Source organism: Oreochromis niloticus, linkage group LG3 (assembly GCF_001858045.2).
Source record: "Oreochromis niloticus isolate F11D_XX linkage group LG3, O_niloticus_UMD_NMBU, whole genome shotgun sequence".
Classification (NCBI taxonomy): Eukaryota; Metazoa; Chordata; class Actinopteri; order Cichliformes; family Cichlidae; genus Oreochromis; species Oreochromis niloticus.
In genome coordinates, this window is record NC_031967.2 from 82,626,817 (window position 1) to 82,650,472 (window position 23,656).

At 40.3% G+C, this 23,656-nt stretch overlaps 2 protein-coding genes across 3 annotated transcripts in view; one reads left to right on the top strand and one right to left on the bottom strand.

Annotated features, from left to right (window-relative positions):
* Window positions 1-230: 230 nt before the first annotated feature.
* On the top strand, window positions 231-8,599 carry LOC102083078 (uncharacterized). Of its 2 annotated transcripts, none has more exons than XM_005460603.4 (6): window positions 231-371; window positions 1,804-1,845; window positions 1,925-2,191; window positions 6,604-6,843; window positions 7,149-7,388; window positions 8,110-8,599. In XM_005460603.4, the coding sequence occupies exons 1-6, from the start codon at window positions 341-343 to the stop codon at window positions 8,205-8,207; spliced, it is 918 nt and encodes a 305-aa protein (XP_005460660.1). In that variant the 5' UTR covers window positions 231-340; the 3' UTR covers window positions 8,208-8,599. The 2 variants fall into 2 exon arrangements, with proteins under 2 accessions (XP_005460660.1, XP_025761222.1); XM_025905437.1 differs by having other exon boundaries at window positions 7,294-7,388.
* A 144-nt stretch (window positions 8,600-8,743) lies between these two features.
* Window positions 8,744-23,656, bottom strand: part of LOC106096543 (uncharacterized) — a 121,701-nt gene continuing 106,788 nt past the window's right edge. The window contains exons 5-10 of the mRNA XM_019357233.2: window positions 15,114-15,452; window positions 11,669-12,010; window positions 11,261-11,596; window positions 10,663-10,747; window positions 10,241-10,307; window positions 8,744-10,124 (exon numbers count right to left, since the gene is read on the bottom strand). Of these exons, the coding sequence (XP_019212778.1) occupies window positions 10,265-10,307; window positions 10,663-10,747; window positions 11,261-11,596; window positions 11,669-12,010; window positions 15,114-15,452 (1,145 nt within the window). The 3' untranslated portion in view covers window positions 8,744-10,124; window positions 10,241-10,264. The remainder of the gene's footprint in view (window positions 10,125-10,240; window positions 10,308-10,662; window positions 10,748-11,260; window positions 11,597-11,668; window positions 12,011-15,113; window positions 15,453-23,656) is intronic.

Genomic DNA, 23,656 nt, shown 5'->3' on the forward strand with positions numbered 1-23,656 from the left:
AACCAGGAGATGTCCTTACTGAATCATCAGAGCTGAACAGGTGATGGAGAAACAGGTTTACCTTTTAGGTGACATGAATGAGTTGAAGGGAAGTTATGAACTGTTTCTGAGAGACAAATAACACCAGGATCCTTTTCTACGTAGCTGACAGCTGGTAACTGTGCAGGGGCGGGTCTAGGAAAGTTATGCCAGGGGGGCAGGTAGGGCATTAACAGGGAAGGGTGGGTTACTAAGAGCTTTCATTCTGAGACTTCTGTCTTCAATGTGGTAACATGCTGCCGTTAAGAGCTGAAGTGAGATTCTGTTGCACACTTTAATCTTCAGTCATCATCAAGACAACATGAAGACTGCAGCTGTCACACTGCTCTTTGGTGAGTCACACAGAGCTCCTACACTTAATAATTTCAGCTCCCACAGAGATCAGAGCGAGTCCAGCTAAAGAACAGATACTCTGTGAATGCTGAGTTTTCTTGGTGCTACAGGAGTTAAAACAGGAAGTCAGCTTGTTTTTGTAGACAGGTGTGAAGTAGAGACAGCTCCACCAGAAAATGAGAAAAAAAAATTAAATTAAGAAACTAGAAAGGGACATGTGCTTCATCTTTTATCCCGTTTTTTACAATTAATATACGTGATAAAAGTGTATTAAACTGTACGTCTCCTGTCTTTATCAGTTCAGTTTCGACCATACCGATGGTTGATGTTAAGTACGTCATGCTGTTTTTAACATCAAACCACAAACACTAAACACATAGTTCTAAACACATATCTGTGATTACAAAATGAAACACGAGATGACTTGGGAGCTGAAGTCCCAAACTCAAAAACACTGCTTAAACTGACCCGGGACCATATGTTTTTTTTCTTTTGGGTTTCAGGAAGATGGATAGTCATCTTAAAACAGAATGTTTAAAATTTGGTCCTACCGAGTTCAGCAACAGCACCTGACAGTTTAAAGGAAAGGATATGAATGAGCTAAATGGGCTAATTTTGCAGACAGCATTTTTTTTTAGCTGTAAAAGCTAATAAGACAGCAGAATTAGCATCTGTAAGCCACTGTGTGGTTGTGCTCAGGTACGTCACAGAAGAAATCTTCAATGTGGAAAGATTTGTATCTCCCAATCACTGATGAGAAGTGCTGAGGGATTAAAAATCAGTAAAGGAGGAGCTCTGGCCCAGTAAGCTGGAAACAAACTCATTATTCTTTGTGAAGTCAATCAAACTTGAGATTTAGGATTTAACTTGTCACGATTTAAAAACTGTTCAGGTGTCTTCAGTGACGAATGACTTCCTCTGATGACATTATCCCAAAAGGCCTGATACGTGAAGTGCTGCACAGATGGTTGAGCTTTGGTAACCCAGCAGATTTTTGTAAAGTGCGTCTAGCGGTTTACAGGCTGATGACTTGGTTGGGCTAATTTTATCCATGCATGCCCAGATTAGATCATGCTTTTAAATATAGCTATCTAAGACATGAAGAGTGGATATCGCAGCAGATGGCCACCCCTACCTGAGCCTGGCTCTGCCACGGGTTTCTTCCTGTTAAAAGTGAGTTTTTTCTTCCCACTGTCACCAAAGTGCTTGCTCATAGCGGGTCATATGATTGTTGGGTTTGTCTCTGTATGCATTATTGTAGGGTCTACCTTACAATATAAAGCGCCTTGGGGCGACGGTTGTTATGATTTTGCGCTGTATAAATAAAACTAAATTGAACTGAGTTTAATATCTCCTAGAAGAAGAGCTATAGCAGTTTTTTTTTCTCTGAGGACAATAAGAAGGAGTTTAAAGACTTTTCACCTGTTACAGGTGTGTGTGTGCTGCTGCTGTCTGCACTGACTGTTTCTGCAGGTGAGTTGATGATGTGAAAACAATCAGTGAGACTCCAACAAGAACACAAATAAATTTACTCTGTCTGTCTGTCCTCCAGTCTCTCTGCATGCTAAACCAGACTCAAAGCAGTTCTTCAGTAATTGTGGTCAAGTGTCTCTGCGTTGTGTTGACGATAAACAGACAGCTGATGGATGGACAGTGAAGAGGACCACAGGAGGAGTCACTGAGGACTGTGGATTAGCTGCAGGCTTTGATCTTGATGATTCTCAATGTAATCTCAATTTGTGCAGCCCCTCTGATGGAGCTTACTTCTGTGAAAGCTCATCTGGACAGCGTAGCGATGAAGTTAACATCACTGTTTCAGGTACAGATGTTCCAGCTGTGTCTGTATGACTCTGTGTGTTGGTGGAGGTTTGTCTCTGTGTCACTCCGTTTGTGTCTCTGCTGTTCAGCTGGTTCTCAGGGAACTCTTATTCCTATAAAGATGATGATAAAATTGGATCTGATTCTGAAGGAAGTGATCTTTTTCCTTGTTCAAGCTCTTTTCCTTGAGTATAATAGAAATGTCATAGAGATCAATGAAAGGTTGTAGTTTATATCTTACTTTAACGATACATGTTCTTCTCCTGTTAACGTATACAAGTCACATAAACTAGAAGAGCCAGTGAAATCTATCCCATTGTTACAAAGGTTGGAATATCAAAGAAGGAAAAAAGAAGTCCCTATTCACTGTAGTGGCACAAAACCTCTATTTGACATTTAACACTGCTGGATTTACTAAACCCAGATAGCAAGGAAACATTGAAACAGTGTTGAGTCAATATCAGGCGACGTCATTGAAGCAACGTTGAAGTGTGACGTTGACCCAACGTCACTCTTGCACCCATTTTTAACGTTGAAACAACGTCAGGTTTTGATGTTGAATCAATGTTGAAACCTGACATTGATTCGATGTTATATTTTCTAACACTGTTGACATTGAAACAATGTCAGATTCTGATATTGAAACACTGTTGAGCTATGGTATTGATTTTCCACCTCTTTCGCACAGTTGCTTTTTATTGAAAACAAAAAACAAAAAAGGTCAATAGACATGTATCATTTGCAAAATACTTTATTAAAAGACAAAGTTTCCTATTTACATTTCTATGTTTCATGTCACTTTTTATTATTTACTCCGGGATGGGGATGGATGATGTGCGTCCTGCGCGCCACCCGTACGATCTGGAGCATATCTGAGCCATTTCTGGACTGCTTGAGCAAAGACCAACTCAGACAGAGTTCGCCCCTACCTGCTGCGCCAGGCCATCTAGGACAAAAATAGACACACACACAAAAAAAACAAAGACAAAAAAAAGGGAATTAGAGCACATGAATAAGCTCTTGTTAATTGTCTTCAGCAGGGAGAAAGTATGTAAACTCCTAGGCTGATAAACATGAAAGTCACCAGGCGGAAATCAGTAAACTGCCGCATTTGATTCCCAAAGAGCTATAAGCTGAAAATGTGATATGTCTTAGCATGGTGTGCCGTGTATCCTTTAAAAAAAAAAAGAAAAAGAAAACATGGGGTCCTCGGGCTGTACAAAGTGTACAACCCGAGGACAAAACAAGCCGAAGACCAAAGACTCCATCTCCAGATTAACCGGACATGAAAGTCTTGTTATTAAGAAAGACAAAGTAATATAGCAAAAAACAGACATAGGAAATGTGAAACGCACCCAGCACATCAATTGATCCCTTTATTGTTCACTTTAAGCTCATAAAACTACAATAAATGTTAAAACTTACCAAATATGCATCTGCACAGCGCTGTCTCTTTAAATGCCCTTTTTTGCTTTGTCTGGTCCTTGGTTTTTTTTCCCCTGCCCAGTTGAGTACAGAGGCCAGCTCCTTTGTAATGGCATAAACCATTACACGGCGGACTCGCACCTCCAGTGTGGTCCAGCAGCACCAATCAACGCAAAGCGTCTCACCTATAGACACATTTTATGAGATGGAATTAGCATGTCTCATGTCTTAAATGTGTATGCAAGTGCTTGTGTGTTTACTTCATGTAATTGATGATAGAAACATGTCATTTAGTTTTCCCTAAAGCCTGATTTTCAAGTCATACAAAGAATAAACCAAAGTATTGGCAGTACAATGTATTTCTATTCCCTTGTGTTTACTAGTTTTTGCCTGTCACATATATTTGTTATACCATGTAAACTGTGAAATTCCAAGATTTTCAAACTTGCCTTGTAATAGTGGCCTCACAGAGTCTCTGGAATCTGCAGGACAAAAAAAAAAAAAAAAAAAAAAAAAAAAATCACAACAAGATGACATTCAGGAGTATAAATTGGGGTTTGTTTTTTTTTTTTTAGATAAGAGTACAATGACATTGTGATGCAGCTTTAAAACTTTTTTTAAAAGCATACCATCTATAGGGAAGACATCAGACTGCATGCTGGCGAGATCGCAAAGCTGTGTCGGTTTGTGCCGGAAGCTGGGTGGGGCATTATGATGGTTGCTATCAATATTGTTTCCTAAAGTTAGTTTGATTTCTAACAACACACACAGGAAACAGAGACGTGCAAGAAGGTACAGTATACAATGAATTTTTGAAGTGCACAAGTGTACACGGCTTTGCATTTTTAAAAAGTTTACAAACTTCCACTTTTTGGACTATATTATGTGGTGATATTGCAGTATGCAAGCACCACAGATATGTATAAAAGACAAGATCATAAATTCTTAACAATCAAAGATATGTTTGTGAATAAAAAGGTTTTACTTGTGCTTTCTTTTAAGACTGGTCTGGGTTTCTTCTTCGGACTGAAGGTCAGACGTATCACAGCGTTCACGTGGATATCTCTGAAGACTGCGTTCTGCTTCGTGAAATGTGCCTGGAAATACAAACACAATGTACGGCCAGACATAAATTACGTGTGGACAAAAGGTGCAAACGCATAGAAAAATCAGCGTTTTCAAAAATACGCTGGTACGTGTGGACGTAGCCTTATTCATTATTCAAGGCACAAACGGAAAGTCATGTACGCGTGCAACGTAAAGTTAGGTGACCGTGCAACGTACAGTCACGTGGGCATTCAAACTGAGTCTAAAGTTTTCGTGTGCGAATTGAAACGAGTGCTCTCCAATCATCAAAAGTAACAAAGTCATTGAACACGTTTATACAGTTAACTTTACGTTTATCAATCATATATCACAGATTTAGAATTTTTTGTAGTACTAAGCAACTACAGAGCGAAAGTCTGGGTCAAGCGCCGAGGCCACGGCAAGAACAAAGGAAAACTCGAAGCGTTAAAGCTAGCTTTGTAAGGGAATATAACGAAGAAATTATGAAACGAAAATGTTTTCTTTGTTGATATACTTTGTTCGCAGTGCAGTTTATTTGTTGCCGGATTGTAAGAAGTAGACACAATTTCGGGCTCGTAAATAACAGTAAAAAACTTGTTAATATACAACATTAACGAGTTTTTTTTACTGTTATTCAAATGCAAACATGGAAATAACGAGTAGGAAAAAAAAATCATTCATTCTTACCTTATACTAATCGTGGTGCAGGCCAGTGCAGTGCATGAACTGATGGCTTCTCTGGTCAATTCCGCTGAGAGTAAATCAAATGTCCCGCTCTACTGTAGAAGACAATGAATACCTGGGGGGATGTACCAATGTGAGAGGGGTGCTGCGGAATAGTCCAAGTGATCGCTGCTTTAATTTCCCGGTCAACTATACATAAATTGCACGTAGACACGAATTTTTTAAAGCTGGTGAACTAGACCAAGTCATTGATAACAAATGAACAATAAATCTACTTTCTCTGGTACTTTATACCCGATCAGTTGCAGTGCAATTTAATGCTCAACTACAAATCGATGGTTTTTGATGGTGACCGGAGCCGAATGATCGTCAACTATAAATAGACGTTTTCTCGACGTTGTTGTTGTCACCTGGTCGACTACAAATAGATCAAATATCAATGACAAAAAAACAACGGTGAATCAACATCGTTACAACGTCTCTATAGTAAGACCGTCGGTTTACCACAGTATTTCAATGTTGTTACAACATTGGCATTTCAACCCCGACCATATACGACGGTTCGGATGAAAAATCAACATAGATTCAATGTCGTCTTGCTATCTGGGAAGACACTCAGTGTCCAAAACTACATAGATTTTGAAATATTTCAAACTCCACCACTCTGTGTTTCTCCGCCACTGCCTTGTTTGAGTTTTGGACGAAATGCATTCTGGGATATCTAATTTCGTCATTTCGAGCTGATTGGAGACCAAAACAGCCAATCAGATTTTTTCGCATCCAAGTCTGTGATTGGCTGGTTTTGTAGCACAAATAAAATGGTGTACAGAAAGAGTTGAGTGCGTACGGGCAGAAATGTTGAGAGCGCAAGCAACACATTGTGAGCAAGCGTAAATGCAAAAACTGAGTGAGAGGGGCTGCTATTGTGTGTGTGTATGGACAATAGCAAACACTGAAATACAGTTTTTGCACGCAGCAATGAATTTTGTTCACCCATATTTAGCTTTTCTTCGCTCAAAATAAATTTCTCCTCAAAATGCAACACTTGCACCTGCAATTTGTTTTTACGTGCGCTAAGAATAGTGACACAAAAATAATGCCATACCAAAGGGGCTGTACTGTCTGACTGACCCCAAAGTCACAGGTGACTGATGACCCCTGCTGAAGCTTTAGCTTCTGACTGGTCTGTTGGTGTAAATCTGTCTCTCTTTATGAATCGTTTTGTCTCTTATACAGAAAAAGGAGTGATCCTGGAGATCCCTGCACTTCCTGTGATAACAGGAAGTGATGTCACTCTGCGTTGCAGACAAAGCAATGGTGACACGGTGGCAGCTTACTTCTTCTTCAGTGGACGTCTTCTTGGATCTAGATATAAAGAGCACACCATCTCCAATGTGCAGCAGTCTAATGAGGGTCTGTACTGGTGTGCTACTGATTTGGCTGGACCATCTCCTAAAAGCTTCCTGAAGATCAGAGGTAGGTGCACTGACATCATTTCATGTCATTGAGGTTGTATAGTACTAAAGTCACCTGTTTAACATCTTCCTAAACACTGATGGACCTTGATGGAAAGCACCATGAGGTAGAGGAAAGGTGTTGTCACGAAGAACTGAGGAAGAGTTGAATCATAATTTAAGACAATTCCCTATCAACAACCATCAGTTTGAAATCATGAGCAGTGTTTCTGAGGGTGCGGTGCCAAGTTTGGACCAAGTCATTGTACTTTGAGTGACAATACGATTTAATGAACTGAAATCACTCCCTCACCTCTCCTCCTACAGATCCTATAACTGCTTTCACATCTTCTGTGGCTCCTCCTCATCTTGAAACCATGCGCTCCAGCTCCTCTCTTCCCTCTTCTTCTCATCCAACCAGCTCTTCCTCACCTCTTCCTCAACCTCCTCCTTCCTCTCTGTCTGTGTTCAGACTTCTCTTCCACCTGCTGGTCTTCTGTCCATACTTCATCACAACCGGTCTGCTGCTGTCCATCTACCTGGACCGGATCTCCGCCACACGCTCAGGTAGATATCTGCACACAGGTGCATCACTGTGAGCTAGGTGATGTGTTTCATTGTTTTTAGTTTTGCTTCATTGAGTTTAGATACCTGCATTCATGGTGTTTTGAGTTTACATTATCATAATTATTATTACTGGTGTAGGAGTAGATTGTTCTTGAATTATTTTCTCAGTTTAGTCTTCATGCTTCTTACGTTTGGAACATTTTAGAAGTAAAATTCTCGTGGTTAGAGTTGTAGTTCATTTTCACTTTCTTGTTTTTTTAGCTTTTACTTCGTGTTTGGGGTTTCTATGTCACTGTACTTTTATTGTTGCTTTTTTTAATCTTTTCTGTCCTTGATTTAGTTTTGCTTCCCTTATCTCAGTGTCCCTGATTAGTTTCAGCTGTTGTTGTTTTCTGGTGTTTCCTGATTAGTCCTCATTGTGACTGTGTGTATGTATAGCACCAGTTTTCAGTTGTCTTCTGTTTGAGTGTCTGTTAAGATACTCTCCTGTTTACCCGTCATTCATGTGTCTAATAAAAGTGGTTTTTTAATTAGTGTGTCTGCATCTGGGTCCACTGATGATCAATCAGTATGCAAAGGAAGTAAAACGTCTTCACACTTTCTTCATACTCACTCTTTGTGTGACTGCTAAATGAAGTGAATCCAGGAAACCTAAAGGCACACTAGTTATGTTAGATGTGTTTCATAGTACTGGTCAGTGATGTTTTTACTCTGTCCACAGGAAACAGAGTTGTTCTTTCCATGGAGATGACCCACCAGGGTGGGCAGAATGAGGATGTTGCTGTTCATGTCACCACTGAGCATGACTTCTCGGAGTGATCCAAATTAATGTTTCAGTGCAGCAGTGACCTGAAACATGTCAATCTTCTTGAAGTCTGATGAAAATTTATGACACGTGATCAGAGAGAGCGACCATCTCACCGAAAGCTTCAGCTTCTCATTTATTAGAAGGAAAACGTAATTCTGGTTTTCTCTTGTTCACTTCCTGTGAAGCCCCCGAAGCTGTTTCATCAGAGCCTCACTGAAGCTGTTAATAACTTGTTTTATATACTTTATGTCTGTCACTAAAAACTATAAATAAAGATATATTTCCCACATCCACAATATTAATAAAATAAATATGTATGAAACAATAGAAAAAATAGAGTGGGCCTTTCTGCTTTATACAGCATTATTTTATGAGTATAACATAAGAACATGAGCAACACCGCCCATGTCTTCTTTAAAAAGCAACGACAGAGAAACTTTACAGAGACATGAAATTATTGTTTCATATGAGCGATAAATGCAATCGAATAAAAACATTTTAAAAATCCTGATAAGCAGAATTAAATAATCAAAACAACCCACAACAGTGTGGACAGATTTAATGGAACTTTACTGAGCTACACACTGATCAGTCATGTTTATATGAATATAAAACTATTTATGGCTGAAACATAAATCATGCATGTATATCAAAAATAAAAATATTCTGAACATTTATCATTAATATAAAATGATGAACTGATAAACTGTTCAAGTCAGCGTCCTGTCTGTAAGACAGTTTGCTGGTGATTATTTGGTAATTGTGTTTTATGACATGGATCTGTTAGCATCCTACCAGCTAGTTCTTATAAAACCATTAACAGCAAAACTGCATGTATAAATCAAACAAAGTAGTTTGTGAAAAAACAGATGTGACACAGACAAAAAGTCGCCTGACAGTAGAAAGCACCACTCGGCAGAGGTTTGGCTGGTTCACGAGTCATTATGGCACAGTACTGGTTTGGTTTCCAGTGTCTAGAAACCCAACTCAGGGGTGTCACAGACAAACCATATGTAAGTTTTCTTATTTCATATTTCATTCATGCACTATATTTTCAACTTAAAAACATACATTTAAACTATTATACACAGAATACTATTTATAAAGTGCTTTGCAAACAAATGTCACCTGATCTTTGGTGTTTATTTTTAACACTTGGTTTGTGTTTTTGTGTCTCTCGTCTGAGCAATATCCTGAACTGAGATCAGTAAATAAAGCTTGTTTCCTCTTATCTACTTCTCTGGTCACTGTCTCAGTTTCACTATCGGTCAGTGTGACTTCTTCTTTGCTTCAGCATTAATGGTCATGTCTGATAACCTGCAGTACAAACATGAGCTGGAACTGTGAATGTGGAGAAAGATGGAAGTAGAAATTGCTTTTTCATAAAATAAATTCATGAAAATAAATGAAAAGATTAAATACTGACAGAGCTCCTCTGATATATGCAACAAAGTCAAGCTTACACAGCTTTACTTTAAACTGCTTCACAAACCGGTTTGAATGATTACAATCACACACAGTACCACAGATATAAAAATGTAAAAATATGGCTCTTTCATGTCATAGTGTAAAGAAACAGGAGACGCCTTTCCTCCAGGTGCAGACTTGATCAATGAACTCACCTTACACTGGAACATGTTGCAGTCTGTGAGCAACACACTGACGGTCGACACATTTTCATTTGTTTTTACAAGCTAGAAAACCAGCCTTATCTCTATTTAGCTCCAAAGGGACATGAAGGGTACCTCAAGTGGTCCCAAGTGGGTCATTGGAACCGCTTGAGACAATAACAATATCCATGATGTCACAGGAGAAAATTATGTTTTCTAAAATTGGAACCAAAGAAGAATATTCAGGGAAAACTAAGTTGCCCTAATATAGATCTTGTGGTACTCCGGAAGACAGAAGATGATAAGATGAGGATCATCCTGTTCCAAATGTGAGAGAGAACATTCAGTCGGGGATAGACAACGAACCAAATCCAGATCTGCATGTAACTTGAATCAAACATTTCTGAGAGGAATGGCTGTGTACGATGACTTACCTGCCAGCTCTCCTCTATTTAACATCAAGTTGTTTCACTAGCCGTGAGATGAATAGATTCATAAATCCTGGTCCAGGGAAGACAAAACAGACGGTCAGGGCAACCAAATGATTGACATCAGTAACATTGCTATTTCCAGTTTAACATGGCAATCAAATAATGATTCACTTGATTCACTTTCGATATGTATAATAGAAATAAGACAAACTATATCAGTAAAGGAGACTGAAAGAAGGATGAATGATGCTTTCAGTGTTCAGGTTCTGATGTAAGTCAAGGCATTACCAAATATTGGATTTAAACCTGCAGGATGTGCGCTGATGCGTTAAGAATTCATTTTAAATGATCCAGCTCTAGTCTTTACATTTCCCGCCAACTTTGCAACACATGACAAAGAGAAAGAGGGAGGAAGATAACTTTACTTAGAGGAAGAAGGTCCATCAGTTATGGATTTTCTCTTCTTTCGGAAACCTTGAAACAGCTCTGTGAAGCTTGCACTATGTTTTCCTGCAGAGGAAACAAACAACTGTGATTCAAAGTCTCAGTTAACTTAATAATTATAATAAATTTTATTTGAAAGCGCCTTTCAGAACACTCAAGGACACTGTACACAGCAGAATAATAAAAGCAACATAAAAGCAAACAGTTTACACAATCATAAAAGCATAAGACATAAAACAAATTTAAAATAGCAGAGTGGAGAGGTTACACACATCATGTGGCTCTTAATGTGTCTTTAACCTCAGGTGTGATTCATCAAGAATATTTGAATCACTGGAATCAAGATTGCAACCAGTGAAATCGAAGAAAATTATGAGAACCTTTCCTCATTTCAACACAAAGCAGAACCAAAAATGACACTATAATAGATCATGTTTAAATATTGTTTTGTAATATTATCAGTTTCAGAATAAGTGTATTATTTTAATCCCTTTCTGACCCATCTAACACTCAACAGAAATGGACGCATTTACTGACCTCTGTGATGCATTTACTGACCTCTGTGATGCATTTACTGACCTCTGAAAGTAAGCATCACAACTTTCTGTCTCAGGATGTCTTCACCCTGGGAGACTGTGCACATGTAGAAACCACTGTGGCTTTTTTGGGGGTCTTTCAGGGTCAGACTGAGGTCTCCAGTCCTCAGTGTCTCTTCATTCATCTCTGTGCGACCTCTGTAATCCGGTCCCTGTTCTTCTAGCAGGTTTTGGCCGTGCTGATAGGTGTGGACTGTGACTTTGGAATCACCACGTCTCCACTCAACTGTGACATCATCGGGTAAATCAAGAGTGGTTTTAAAGGGCAGCAGCACAGACTTCTTCCCCTTTGTTACTTCAACTATTTCCACCTTGTCGTCTGATAAAATACAACATGAGCTGTAAATACAGACGAATTATAAATTTACTGACCTCAGATAAGTTTACTGACCTCTGATACTGAGTATCACTACTTTCTGTTTCAGGATGGCTCCATCTTTTTTGTAGACGGTGCAGGTGTAGACTCTACTGTCAGTAAGCCGAGGGTAATTTAGGGTCACACTAAGGTCCCCGGTTATCAGTAGTTCTTCCTTCATCTCAGTGCGGCCTTTGTAGTCCTGATGTTGATCTTCATGCTTGTTTTGGCTGTTCTCATAAACAAGGACCTTCACATCTTCAAGGTCTGAACGTCTCCACTCCACTCTGATGTCCTCAAGCAGGTCAGCTGTGGTTTTGAAGGGAAGCAGAACACGCTTCACCCCCCGTGTCACCTCCACTGTCTGAAGCTTGTAGACTGAATAAAGTAGAAGACAAGTTGTACAGACAAGCATAAGCTATGTGCTGCATTTCATTTACACAGTGTCAGATCCCAACAAAAGTATATCTGAGGAAAATAACTCTACAAAACCAAAGAGAGAACCACACTGATGAAAAAATCTCCTCTGAGCAACACATGTGAGGTCAGTTCCTTGATCATTAATGTGCAAATTGTCTGACCTCAAACCCATTGTTCCTTTAGTGGGCTGGTTTCAGTCATTATGCAAATGTACTGTTTATAAGATTGGGGAAACCTGCAGTCAGCGGACACTGAAGAAGTCACTTGGATGAGTGACAAAACATTTCTCCCACAAAACGCTACGTCCAGCTAAACAGAATCAACTTTTTCGGCACTCTTTGTTTTGTTGACTGTGGCCTCCCCTCAATGAGTTTCATGATGTAGTCACCTGAAATGATTTTAACGTAACAGGTGTGCCTGTCAGGGTTCATTTGTTGAATTTCTTGCCTTCTTAATGGGGTTGGGCCATCAGGTGTGTGTGCAGAAGTCAGGTTGGTACACAGCTGACGGCCCTATTTGACAACAGTTAGAATTCTTTACAGCTAAGTAAAGAGAAACGACAGTCCATGATTACTTTAAGAACTGAAGGTCAGTCAGTCAGGAAAAATGCTAAAACTTTGAATGTGTCTCCAAGTGCAGTCACAAAAACCACCAAGTGCTGGTGAAACTGGCTCACATGAGGATCGCCCCAGTAAGGGAAGACCAAGAGTCACGTCTGCTGCTGAGGATAAATTCATCTGAGTCACCAGCCTCAGAAATTACAAGTTAACAGCAGCTCAGATTAGAGCTCAGATAAATGCCACACAGAGTTCCAGTAGCAGACACATCTCTACATCAGCTGTTCAGAGGAGACTGTGTGAATCAGGCCTTTATGGTCAAATAGCTGCTAAGAAACAATGACTAGACAATAAGGAAAAACAACAAGCAGAAGAGATTTGTTTGGGTCAAGAAACACAAGGAATGGACATTAGACCAGTGGAAATCTGTGCTTTGGTCTGATGAGTCCAAATTTAAGATCTTTGTTTTTTTGGATTCTCCTGCTGTTTTAAGTTGGTGACATTGTGGGGGATGTATTCAAAACTGAAGGCACACTGAACCAGCATGGCTACCACAACATCCTACCACATGCCATCTTATCCGGTTTGCATTTAGTTGGACCACCATTTATTTTTCAACAAGTCAATGACTTGTTGAAAATGTGAACACACCTCCAGGCTGTGTAAGGGCTATTTGACAAAGAAGGATGGCCTGGCCTCCACAGTCACCTGACCTAAACACAATGGAGATGGTTCTGGACAAGTTTTCTCCCCAACAGAAAACAATGTTGACAAAACATTTTGCACCGTCACAGGCACCTGCGGTAGCACCCAAAAGGAAGACGCTGATGCTAACCATCGCACAAGAAATTGGGCTGTCACTGTCATTATATTATGCTGCTATTCATACTGTCATACTGTCATTATATTAATGCTGCTATCCTGTAAATATCATACTTACTTTTGTTTGAGTACTTATGTTTGTTTTATTGTACCTTTTATATCTTACTATTTTTTATTTATTATATTTATTATTGCATTTTGCACCAAGGGAGTGGCACTCCAATTTCGTTGTACCCTGTACAATGACAATAAAGGCTATTCTATTCTATTCTATTCTATTCTGGATGATAGGTTTGTAGTTTGAACCTATTCGCTGGAACGTTCAGGACAATTTGCTACACAGCAAAGAACAAGACACAAGTAGGCAACGTCTTTGTGTTACTCATGCATGAGGAGGCCTGCCTGGAGCCAAGTGTCGTTCCACCCACTTGACCACCGTCAGACTCTCAGCCAGGTTCCCCATAGCACTCCTTTTATTGTGGTTACATGAATATGCATAGGTTCATTAACATATGACATCTTATATAGGTATGCATGTGAACAAAGAATACCCTGTGTGTGTGTGTGTGTGTGTGTGTGTGTCTGCGTGTGTATGGGGTCAAGATGTAACCCCAGGAAGACTCCCCAAAGCTGGTGCCAGGAGTCTAGCGGTCCATCTGAACAAAAGGCTCTTATACTTAACCAGATATACGTGTGTTTGCTATACCATATATAAGCAAGAGAAGATACGACCTCTCTTAGCAGGTGTGTGATCTATGCCAGAACACTCTGAAGAGGAGTGGACGCACTCCCCTCTTCATGCTACACAGAGTTGTTACAGACCTAGGATGAGACATTCTTTCAATCTACAAATGATTATACACTTCTAAGCATATATGAGTTAATATTTCTAAGCATAAATGACAATAAACAATACAAATCTAACACTGGACATGCTAAAAAAAAGGTAGAAGTTACTGGTTTTTTTGGATTATAAGGCGCGTTAAGTGAAACAAAACAGTCAGATAAGTGAAACTTTACTCAACTTGTAACTCTTGCTTCCTCTAATTCTGCACCATTGATTCATTAATGTTGAATTCTCTGGCAGCTGCTCTATTTCAATGTTCTGGACCTGAAAACAGGGTTTGATCTTTGGTTTCATTCTATAATGCTGGACTTATTTTTCTATGAAGGTTTGAACTTTGAGAGTTTTTAAGAGAGAAACATGAAACTGTTCATGCCTGTCTGAGAAAAGTATATGAAGTGTGTAGTGAGGGGTTTTACAGCCTTAAACCATCTATAATAATTGTAAAAAATAACGTTGACTACTACACAGATTTCAACTGTCACAGGTTATTTTTAGGACATAACTCCCGCGATAAACGAGGGACCACTGTATAGAAAATAAAAATACCAATAAATAGAAAAAAACCTTTAACAGCAGGATTTAAATGAATGTTGTGCTTACAGAGAAACGCAGAGAAATTTCAGCCCTTGCTTTTCTAACCTGTAGATCAAAGGATCAAAAAGACGTTCCAAAGATGGGTCTTTCTCATATTGCATCTCAGCCAACTGTAGATAGGACACCTCTAGGTTTCTTGTAAAGACCACAGATTCATGTTTTTTTATACAGTCAATGGAGTCTAGAGAGTTGACAAAAGGAAATGACAACATACCACAGCCTCTGTGATGTGCTTACTGACCTTTGACACTGAGCACCACCACTTTCTGTTTCAGGACTTTTCCATGCGTGGAGACGATGCAGGTGTAGACTCCGCTGTCAGTGATGCCGAGTTCTTTCAGGGTCAGACTGAGGTCTCCCATTCTCAGTGCCTCTTTGTTCATCTCTGTGCGACCTGTGTAAACCTCGTCCTGTTCACCTGAAAGGTGCTGGCTGCTCTGAAACGTGTGAACTTTCCTGTGTTTGGAGTCTGAGCGTCTCCACTCCACTGTGGCATCCTGTGGAAGGTCATCTTTGGTTTTAAAGGGCAGCAGGACAGACTTGTTCCATTCTGTCACCTCCACCGTCTCCATCTGGCTCTCTGAGAAGAGGACAAAGCAGAAATTGAGACAGACAGACATCAGTGAGTGTACAAAAGGCCAGCCAGTCGGCGGAACTGACAAACAGAGCCACATCTGCCGAGTAAATACATCAGCACACAGCTGCCGACCAGCCAATGAGCGGTGAGGCAACCCATCCTCTTCACCAATAAGAAGACACAATTCTACCTCATCATTACGCACACACGTCGACGCAGAGAGTTTGGTCGGAGCTGCAGGTGTGGAGAGTCAGCAGAGTTTTACTCACCATGTGGATTTTCGTTCCTTCTAATGCTGTTAGTGGTGTGCGTCCATGAGACTAAACCACACCACACACCATCACTTCACCACACGGCATATAGCATTTTACAGCCTGTTAAATCCCCTCACTCACATTATGGATGTGTACCTCGGCTTCGTGTTAAAGAAATGAGTGAACAACATATACCTGAGTGGCAGTGGATTTTGTGGATAAGCCATCTGTTCTTATCGGACAACCCTGTTGAGATTGTGGATTCATAGAGTCAGCCTCTTTTCTGCAGAAATTCTGCAGAGATTCACCATATATACAAGTACACAGCCTGATGAAGCAGTCAGAAACAGTACCTCTGTTTGGTGAATTTGAGCAGAACCAGGTTGTTCTGCCTCTTTTCTGCAGAAGTTCTGCTGATTCACCTCTTTTCTGCAAAATTTTCAGCCCTTTTACCCTTCTACACCTCTTTTTTAGCAGAAATCTGTCCTTCTCTCAGTCTTCAAACTCTGGAAATGAAGCCGTTTCTTCTCTCGTCATATCTCCGCGACGGAGGTACAAAGAGCTATAAAAATCGCAGACAAAATACACCAAAGTCCGCTGATTCACCCAGTACAAGAATTATGCTGCTAGCCCTCCTAGTTTTTGAGTTACACAACGTTTTGTAACTCCAAAAAACGGCGCTTTTCGCCGCTCACCGCGATCTATTTTCTGACTGCCCAAATGTCTGTCTTTCAGCCGCCCGCCCCCTTGCCAGGTGGTGCAATCAGTAATGACACAGCTCTGCACCTCAAAGGTCGTGGGTTCAATCCCACCTTGGTCAACATTTGTTTTTTCACTACAAATTTATACACTATCACAGACCTGTCATTTATATTGATCATTTATTACAATTCTGCAAAGTTTTATAATTTTAGCAGCTTTTCTAATATGGACCGAAATACATACAAGTACCCAGCCTAATGAAGCAGACAGAGGCAGTAGCTCTGATTGGTGAATTTGAGCAGAATCAGGTTGTTCTTTCATTTCATTTCTTTATTTATTTCACACATGGTTCATCGTGTTTCTTTTTCTACATACAGAAACTTCTGCCTCTTTTCAGCAGAAATTCTGCTCATTCACCTCTTTTCAGCGCAACGTTCTGCTTCTTTGCCTCTTTTCAGCAGAAATTCTGCTGATTCATCTCTTTTCTGCTCATTTCAGCCTTTTCACCTTTTTCAATGCTTTCATCTTTTTCAAATCATAGAGTTAAAATCAAAATATAGTATTTGTACCAAAGCATTGTATTTGTACGGAGTACAGTATTTCTGCCAAATCATAGAATTACTGCAATTTCATAGTATTTTGAGGAATCCCTTTTGTTATAGTATTACTTCTAAGTCATAGTATTTCTGCTTTGTCATAGTATTTGTACTGAAACATAGTATTTCTGCCAAATCATAGTATTACTGCTATTTCATAGTATTTGAGTGAAATTACAGTGTTTAAGCAAAAACATTGTATTTCTGCTACTGTATTTCCGCTGTATTACGTAGTGGCAAAGTAGGAGCCTGACTGTTACTAAGTGCATCAGTGTACATAGGTCATCTCTTGTGTTGGAGTGCCCTCTTGTGGCGCCTTTTGGGTAGTGCCTTAGTAAAGGTGAACACTGCAAAGTAGTGGTATCAGACTGGTTTGTAGTGGAGGAATTTGTTGCCAGTTTCTTTCATCTTTAATCCGTATTCATGTTTTAATGTAATAACTTTTGTGGCACAATTACCACAATATGGCAGAAATACTATGTTTTGGCACAAATACTTTGATTTGGTAAACTTTAGCTTCCTCACCACTTTTTAGCAAAATTTTCATTTTTTTCACCCCTTTTCAGCACAAATTCCAGGTTTTTTGGCTGTTTTCAGAAAAAAAAAACTCTTTTCAGCAGAAACTCTGCTGATTCACCTCTTTTCTGCAAAATTTTCAGCCTTTTCACCTCTCATCAGCACAATTCTCAGCAGCTTCTGCTAATTTCAGAAGCTGCTTGTTCGGAGGCCAAACAAAAGCATGACACATTTGTCTGTTTCTATAAACTGGTGTCAAACACAAATATGAAGAGTTTCATTGACAGACTCCAAAATGCCCCCACAGTGAATCAAAGGGAAATCCTACAGTGTGGCAGAGAATCTTAATGGCTCCAACATCAACACATCCACAATGTTCGATCCAGTTCTACCTCACAGAGTTACTAAGACACACCCTCTGCCAGCATTGCAACAGCTCCACCTGCTTCACCTGCCTCCTCAGCCTCTGTACACCTGAAGAGAAAAGAAAGGCTCCAAAAGCTCAAATCTACAAAGGATTCATGAAGTTTCATCCAACAATAACATGTTTGCCTTCCACAGTGTGCTGTTAGACACCACTGTACCTCTGCCATTTCAAAAAGAGCAGCTTGGGAACATTTTGGCTCCAAACACTTTGTGTTTAAGTTCCTAATCTTTGTTTTCTTTGTGAACAACATCTGGAGCTTTTTGACTCATAGAAACATCATTTTGTTCTTTAGATGACAGCAGATTGGGACTGAATAATCAATCACTATCAAACCAATAAAGATGCTGATTTTACAGGAACTTTGTTGGAGAAGCTGTAAAGACATGAAACTGGTGGAGATCCCAAACCAGTTGATAGTGCTGATTATTCCAAATAAAGCTGTTTTCCATTTGAGATGAAATGACTTTCTGTCCTGATATATAATAAAGATGTTGGTTGTTTTTGAGCCCCTGTATTAAAAGTAGATCCAGTTTAAAGTCAGCTTGAGTTTGATGTCTTTATGTCAAAGCTGCTCATGATGTTGAGCTGCTGATGGAATAAAAACAGTGAAAAATCTGCCTCAATATAAAAGCATGTAGTCCAGACTTAAATGTAGCCTATTGTTAGCTGAGGTCCACACACAGTGTTTGACAGTGTAAACTGTGTGAAAGGGCTGCTGGTGGAGCTCACTAGGATGAGCAGGTGATCATGTGCCACGAGGTGGAGAGCAGCTGGCCTGGCTTTGATTCTGACCCGGGCCACGCCCCCTTTCTCTCTCCCTCTGCTTTGCTGTCACTTATCTTCACTGCTCTGTCCAATAAAGCTGAAAAAGGCCCCAAATCAAAGAAATCTGCAGCCTCTGAAATGTCTTCTGTTTCCTTCCAGAGGCCGACGGCTTTTTCACCGTCAGCCCATCAGACAGTCCAGCAGCATTTATGATGATATCATGATGTTGAAGAGACAGCTATGGTGGCCTCCCATGACCCCCAGCCTCATCTACACTGAGATGCAGACATTTGAAAACATTCAGCAGACAACTGAATAATAGTCCAACACAACAGTCTGTGTACAGACACACACTGACCTTTCATATAGTCAAAGGAGTCAATCAAACAGTGTTGCGGTAGTGGCTCCGCAACAGCCACTACCAAACAACAATTGAGTTCTTTTTACACATCTCCCAGCCTCTGGCCAATTGACCACTTTTCAGTGTTCATACCGTAAAAAAAAACCAAAAAAAAAAAACCATCCACCCATAAAAATGAAAAATCACCATCGGCCCACCGGGCAAATTCCCGGTATGCCCGATGGCCAGTCCAGCTATGCACACAGGCCACCGTATCACCATTATTTAGAGAATTTTAATCTAATTAGATGATAAAGTAATAAAATAGACATAAATAAGGATTTAGCTGATAAATCCATTATTTCACATTTTTATAAAAATATGAAAAATATTTTACATTATTCTAGATGAACTCTTAATTATAGTTATATATAAAACTTTATACAGGTGAATAAATTTAGAAATAACTGAAAATAAAACCTAACAGGAAAACTAAACTAAGAAACCCTAAACCAACCAAACAGAGTAGCTAAAAATAAGCAAGAAGTCCAAAGTACAAAAACACCAAACCTGGGACCGTGACATATTCAGTCTATTCAAATGTCCAGCATGGATATATAAAGAATGTGACACTGCAGTGAAATGGAGCCCTGCTGATTCAGACGCTCTTCTGGTTTCACACTGACCACCTACTAAAGCTAACATGCTAACACTAGCATCACTGCATGCAGCCCCACTCTAAAAATAAACCATTTACCCCCTAAGGGTGTGGGGGTGAGGCCATGGCAAGTCACGACAACAAGGAAGATGTGTGATTGTAAATTTGGAAGCACAAAAGTTTGTTTCAGTGTGTTTGTGTTAGCACCTCCTTCTGGTGGAGGTCAAAGGCCTCCAGTCCCACTGCAGCCATGAGCTAGCAGAGGATTAGCAAGCTTACCCGAGATGCCATGTCAGTCAGAGTTTCGCCAGACACCACCTTCATCTAAGCTGCTATATATGATATGCATGTGTTTTCTAATTCTAATAATTGCACTTCCACAGGACACGGGCACAAGATAACCTGTTTAGGAAACTGCACCAAGGGTTTCGGTTGGAGCCAGTGTTGGTCAGACTTGAGTCACATTTCAAACCACTGGAAAAATACTTAGCAAGTAATAATGAAAACACCCACAGACTTGTTATATCCTGTTTAGTCCTGTATTTGATATCAATGTGCTGTTAAGAGAGGATCTTATGTCTTCTTTTACAAAGCAAGCACCTTTGTTTTATGATGTTTGTGTATAAATGAATGTAGGTGTATTTATAAGTGTGAAGGCGCCCTGAGAGAAAAGACTGAAGCTTGTGCCAAAGAAAGAAAGAAAGATCAGCATTAATAAATACGAGCACAGAAGGAGCCCAAGCACGTGTTTCTTTTTCAGATTTCTCTAAAAGTGTGTATTAATTTGTTCCATCTGTCTTCTTCACAATAAACAATAGCTAACAGACACACATGCACTCTGTGTCACTTCACAGGGGCTGATGAAAGTGGACACAGTAAAGGGAGTGCTGGACCTGCTCTACAGATCCTGGACTCTGTTAACAGACTTTATTCTGCAGCATAAACAGATGATGTAAAACTATAACAAATATATGAAAAATGTAGAAAAGTTTAACATTGTGACTGTTCACATTAGTGAAGCTGTTACTTTGCTGGCAGGTGAAAAAAAACCCCTAAAGCTGAGTATTATTAAACATGTGCTGCACGAGAGAGTTTCAGTGGCCCTGCTTTATCATGTGCTTGCTGACCACCTCGTCCTGAAACCTCTTCATCATCCTCACAGTTGTGTGAAGAAAGAGGGAAGCAGGTGAAGATGGAAACCATCTGTGCTCCTGTGTGCGTCTATGGTCATATCTATTGTGTACCTATAGACAAATACAAACATAAACACCTGGCACTGCACAAGAGTCTCTACTGGAGCAACCTGCAGATGTCAGAGATGTGATTAGAGGGTAAAGTGGACTAGTGAGTGCCATTTATTTTGTTGTTGTCTGCTGGGGGACAGCATCAGCTCCAGAGATGCCATCAGGATCAGCAAACTAATCTGCAAGGCTGGAAGTGTCACTGAAGGAGTTTGAGTCAGTGAGGGACTCAAACTTATTCTGTGAGTCTATTGCATCCATGTCTGACTCAAATGTAGTGAAAAACTTAGCAAAATGTGTAAAATGTATTTTTGGCATAGTGTAGGTTATTATACAGCCAGGCTGCCTCCTGGCTGCATGCCAAATATCCTTGGGCAAGGTACTAACCCCATGTTTGCCTACTGGTGGTGGTCAGAGGGCCCGGTGGCGCCAGTGTCCGGCAGCCTCGCCTCTGGCAGTGCTGTCCCAGGGCAGCTGTGGCTACAATGTAGCTTGCCATTGGCAGTGTGTGAATGTGTGTGTGAATGGGTGGATGACTGAATGTAGTGTGAAGCGCTTTGGGGTCCTTAGGGACTGAGTAAAGCACTATATAAATGCAGGCCATTTACCATTTTATACATTAATAGAATAGAACAGATCTTTACTGTCACTCTTACAAGAACAATGAAACACAGTTTGGCATCTCTCCCTCAGCAGCAGGTTGACTTTTACACTAAAATTCCTTCAGAATAAGAAAAAAATGAAAGAAATTGAGAAACTAAAAAAAATAGACTTAAAGTTTAGGAGGTGCGTACACTTCCATAGTACACAGGGAATGTATGTAATGACTAAGTATCTACACAGAAATGTACAAGTTATATACAAGCCCTCACCACCCACTGCAGTTTCCTCTTGTCCTCCACAGCAGCTGAACCACAGTGTGCAGCAGAAGGATCTCCATGGTAGAAGTTCATTAGCAGTTTGTGATTAGCATTCTTAGACATACGTAGATCTCAAATTAAAAACCAATGATTGATGCAAAACTCATTTGTTGCTTTGAGTTTGGTTTCATGCCCTGGTGGACGGGGCTGTGGCTCCCCACACCCTCTAAAAAAAAGCTCCTTATTTCACACGCTGGGATCATTTGGCCTTCAGTGGTGTTCTGGCTGACACACCGGAGTGACCAGAGTGCTAAAGAGTGAATCAGACACACCAGTGTCATCCCTGATATCTCCACTATATTTAATCGTCCTTCAGCTTGTGGCTGCAGTTAGGTTGTTAGCTAGTTAACTGGTTTGCTAGTTAGTGCATTAGCTTGTCTGTTAGTTAGCTGGTCTGCTAGTTAGCCGGTGTGCTAGTTAGCCAGTGTGCTAGTTAGCCGATTTGATAGTCACCTGGTGTGCTAGTTAGCTGGGAGCTAACTCACTAAAACATTTGATGCTAAACTGTCTAAACTGTGTGAGCAACTTTCCTGGCTGCTCTGTGTTACTCTCCAGCCTCTTTTAAATAGTCCTCTCAGTTCTTTCCTCCTTACAAACTAGAAAACCTTCTTTGTCAGCTTCTCCACACCCGAGCTGTAGCTAAGGTGCTACCAGCATGCAGGCTCGGTGTGTCTCACTCAACAGTTACACTCGTCACCCAGACTAACACCACTCCACATGTTCATCACTAGGAGGCGCTAAAAGACCACATACAGTGAGATTATCACTAAATGTCTGCTGTGTCTGATGGTTGGGTTTTTACTAACTGGCTACACGAGCACGATTAGCTGCAGTTCTATCTTTGTAAAAGAGACTCAGTGACAATGAGACACATACTGTGTGACTGCTGCGACTTTACAGCTGGGCCTCATTCACTGACATCTGACAATCTATATCACACTTAAAGCTTTCTGTAAATGAAAGAATCAGTGAAAACGAGGCACTTCAGTCAATTTTAAACACAAACTCTGAACGTAACCTGCTCCAGACCAGGTTATAGGTTAAGCATCAGTAACCATGGTGATGTAGCCAGGTAAAAACAGAGCTAGACAGAGGCAGACAAACATTTATGCTAACAACCACACATCTCCAGTTAACCCAGCATACACGTTTTTGGACTGTGGGAGGAAGCAGAGAGAACCCACACAGGCCACATATCACCCTTATTTACAGATGGTGGTGGTCAGAGGGCCCGGTGGCGCCAGTGTCCGGCAGCCTTGCCTCTGTCAGTGCGCCCCAGGGTGGCTGTGGCTACAATGTAGCTTGCCATCAGCAGTGTGTGAATGGGTGGATGACTGAAAGTGTAAAGCGCTTTGGGGTCCTTAGGGACTAGTAAAGCGCTATACAAATACAGACCATTTACCATTTACCCTAATTTACAGAATTATAATTTAATTAGGTGATAAAGTAAAAAATAAATCACATTTTAATCAAAAAATATTGTGAACTATATTCATAAATCAACTTTTATTCAAGTAAGTAAGTAAAATATATTTATATAGCACATAATCTCGTTTGTATAGAAATGTCTTCAGCTGCTTTTTAAAAGAGTCAGTGGAGTCTAGAAAGGGTAAAGACAACAGTAGGGAGTTCCACAGCCTCGGTGCCTAAAAAGCCTGATCCCCACGTGTTTTGAACCGAGTCCGTGGGACCAACAGTAACCTCTGACCTAAAGACGTAAGTGCTCGGGATGAAGCACAAGGTTTCAACAGGTCAGAGATGTATGGAGGAGCTTCACCATGTACAGCT

What these genes read in the sequence shown, in the direction of transcription:
- LOC102083078 (XM_005460603.4), top strand. Translation starts at nt 341, where the DNA reads ATGAAGACTGCAGCTGTCACACTGCTCTTTG. An exon ending in AGCTGTCACACTGCTCTTTG is followed by an intron (nt 372 to 1,803) that starts GTGAGTCACACA and finishes CACCTGTTACAG; the next exon opens with GTGTGTGTGTGCTGCTGCTG. An exon ending in GATCTCCGCCACACGCTCAG is followed by an intron (nt 7,389 to 8,109) that starts GTAGATATCTGC and finishes CTCTGTCCACAG; the next exon opens with GAAACAGAGTTGTTCTTTCC.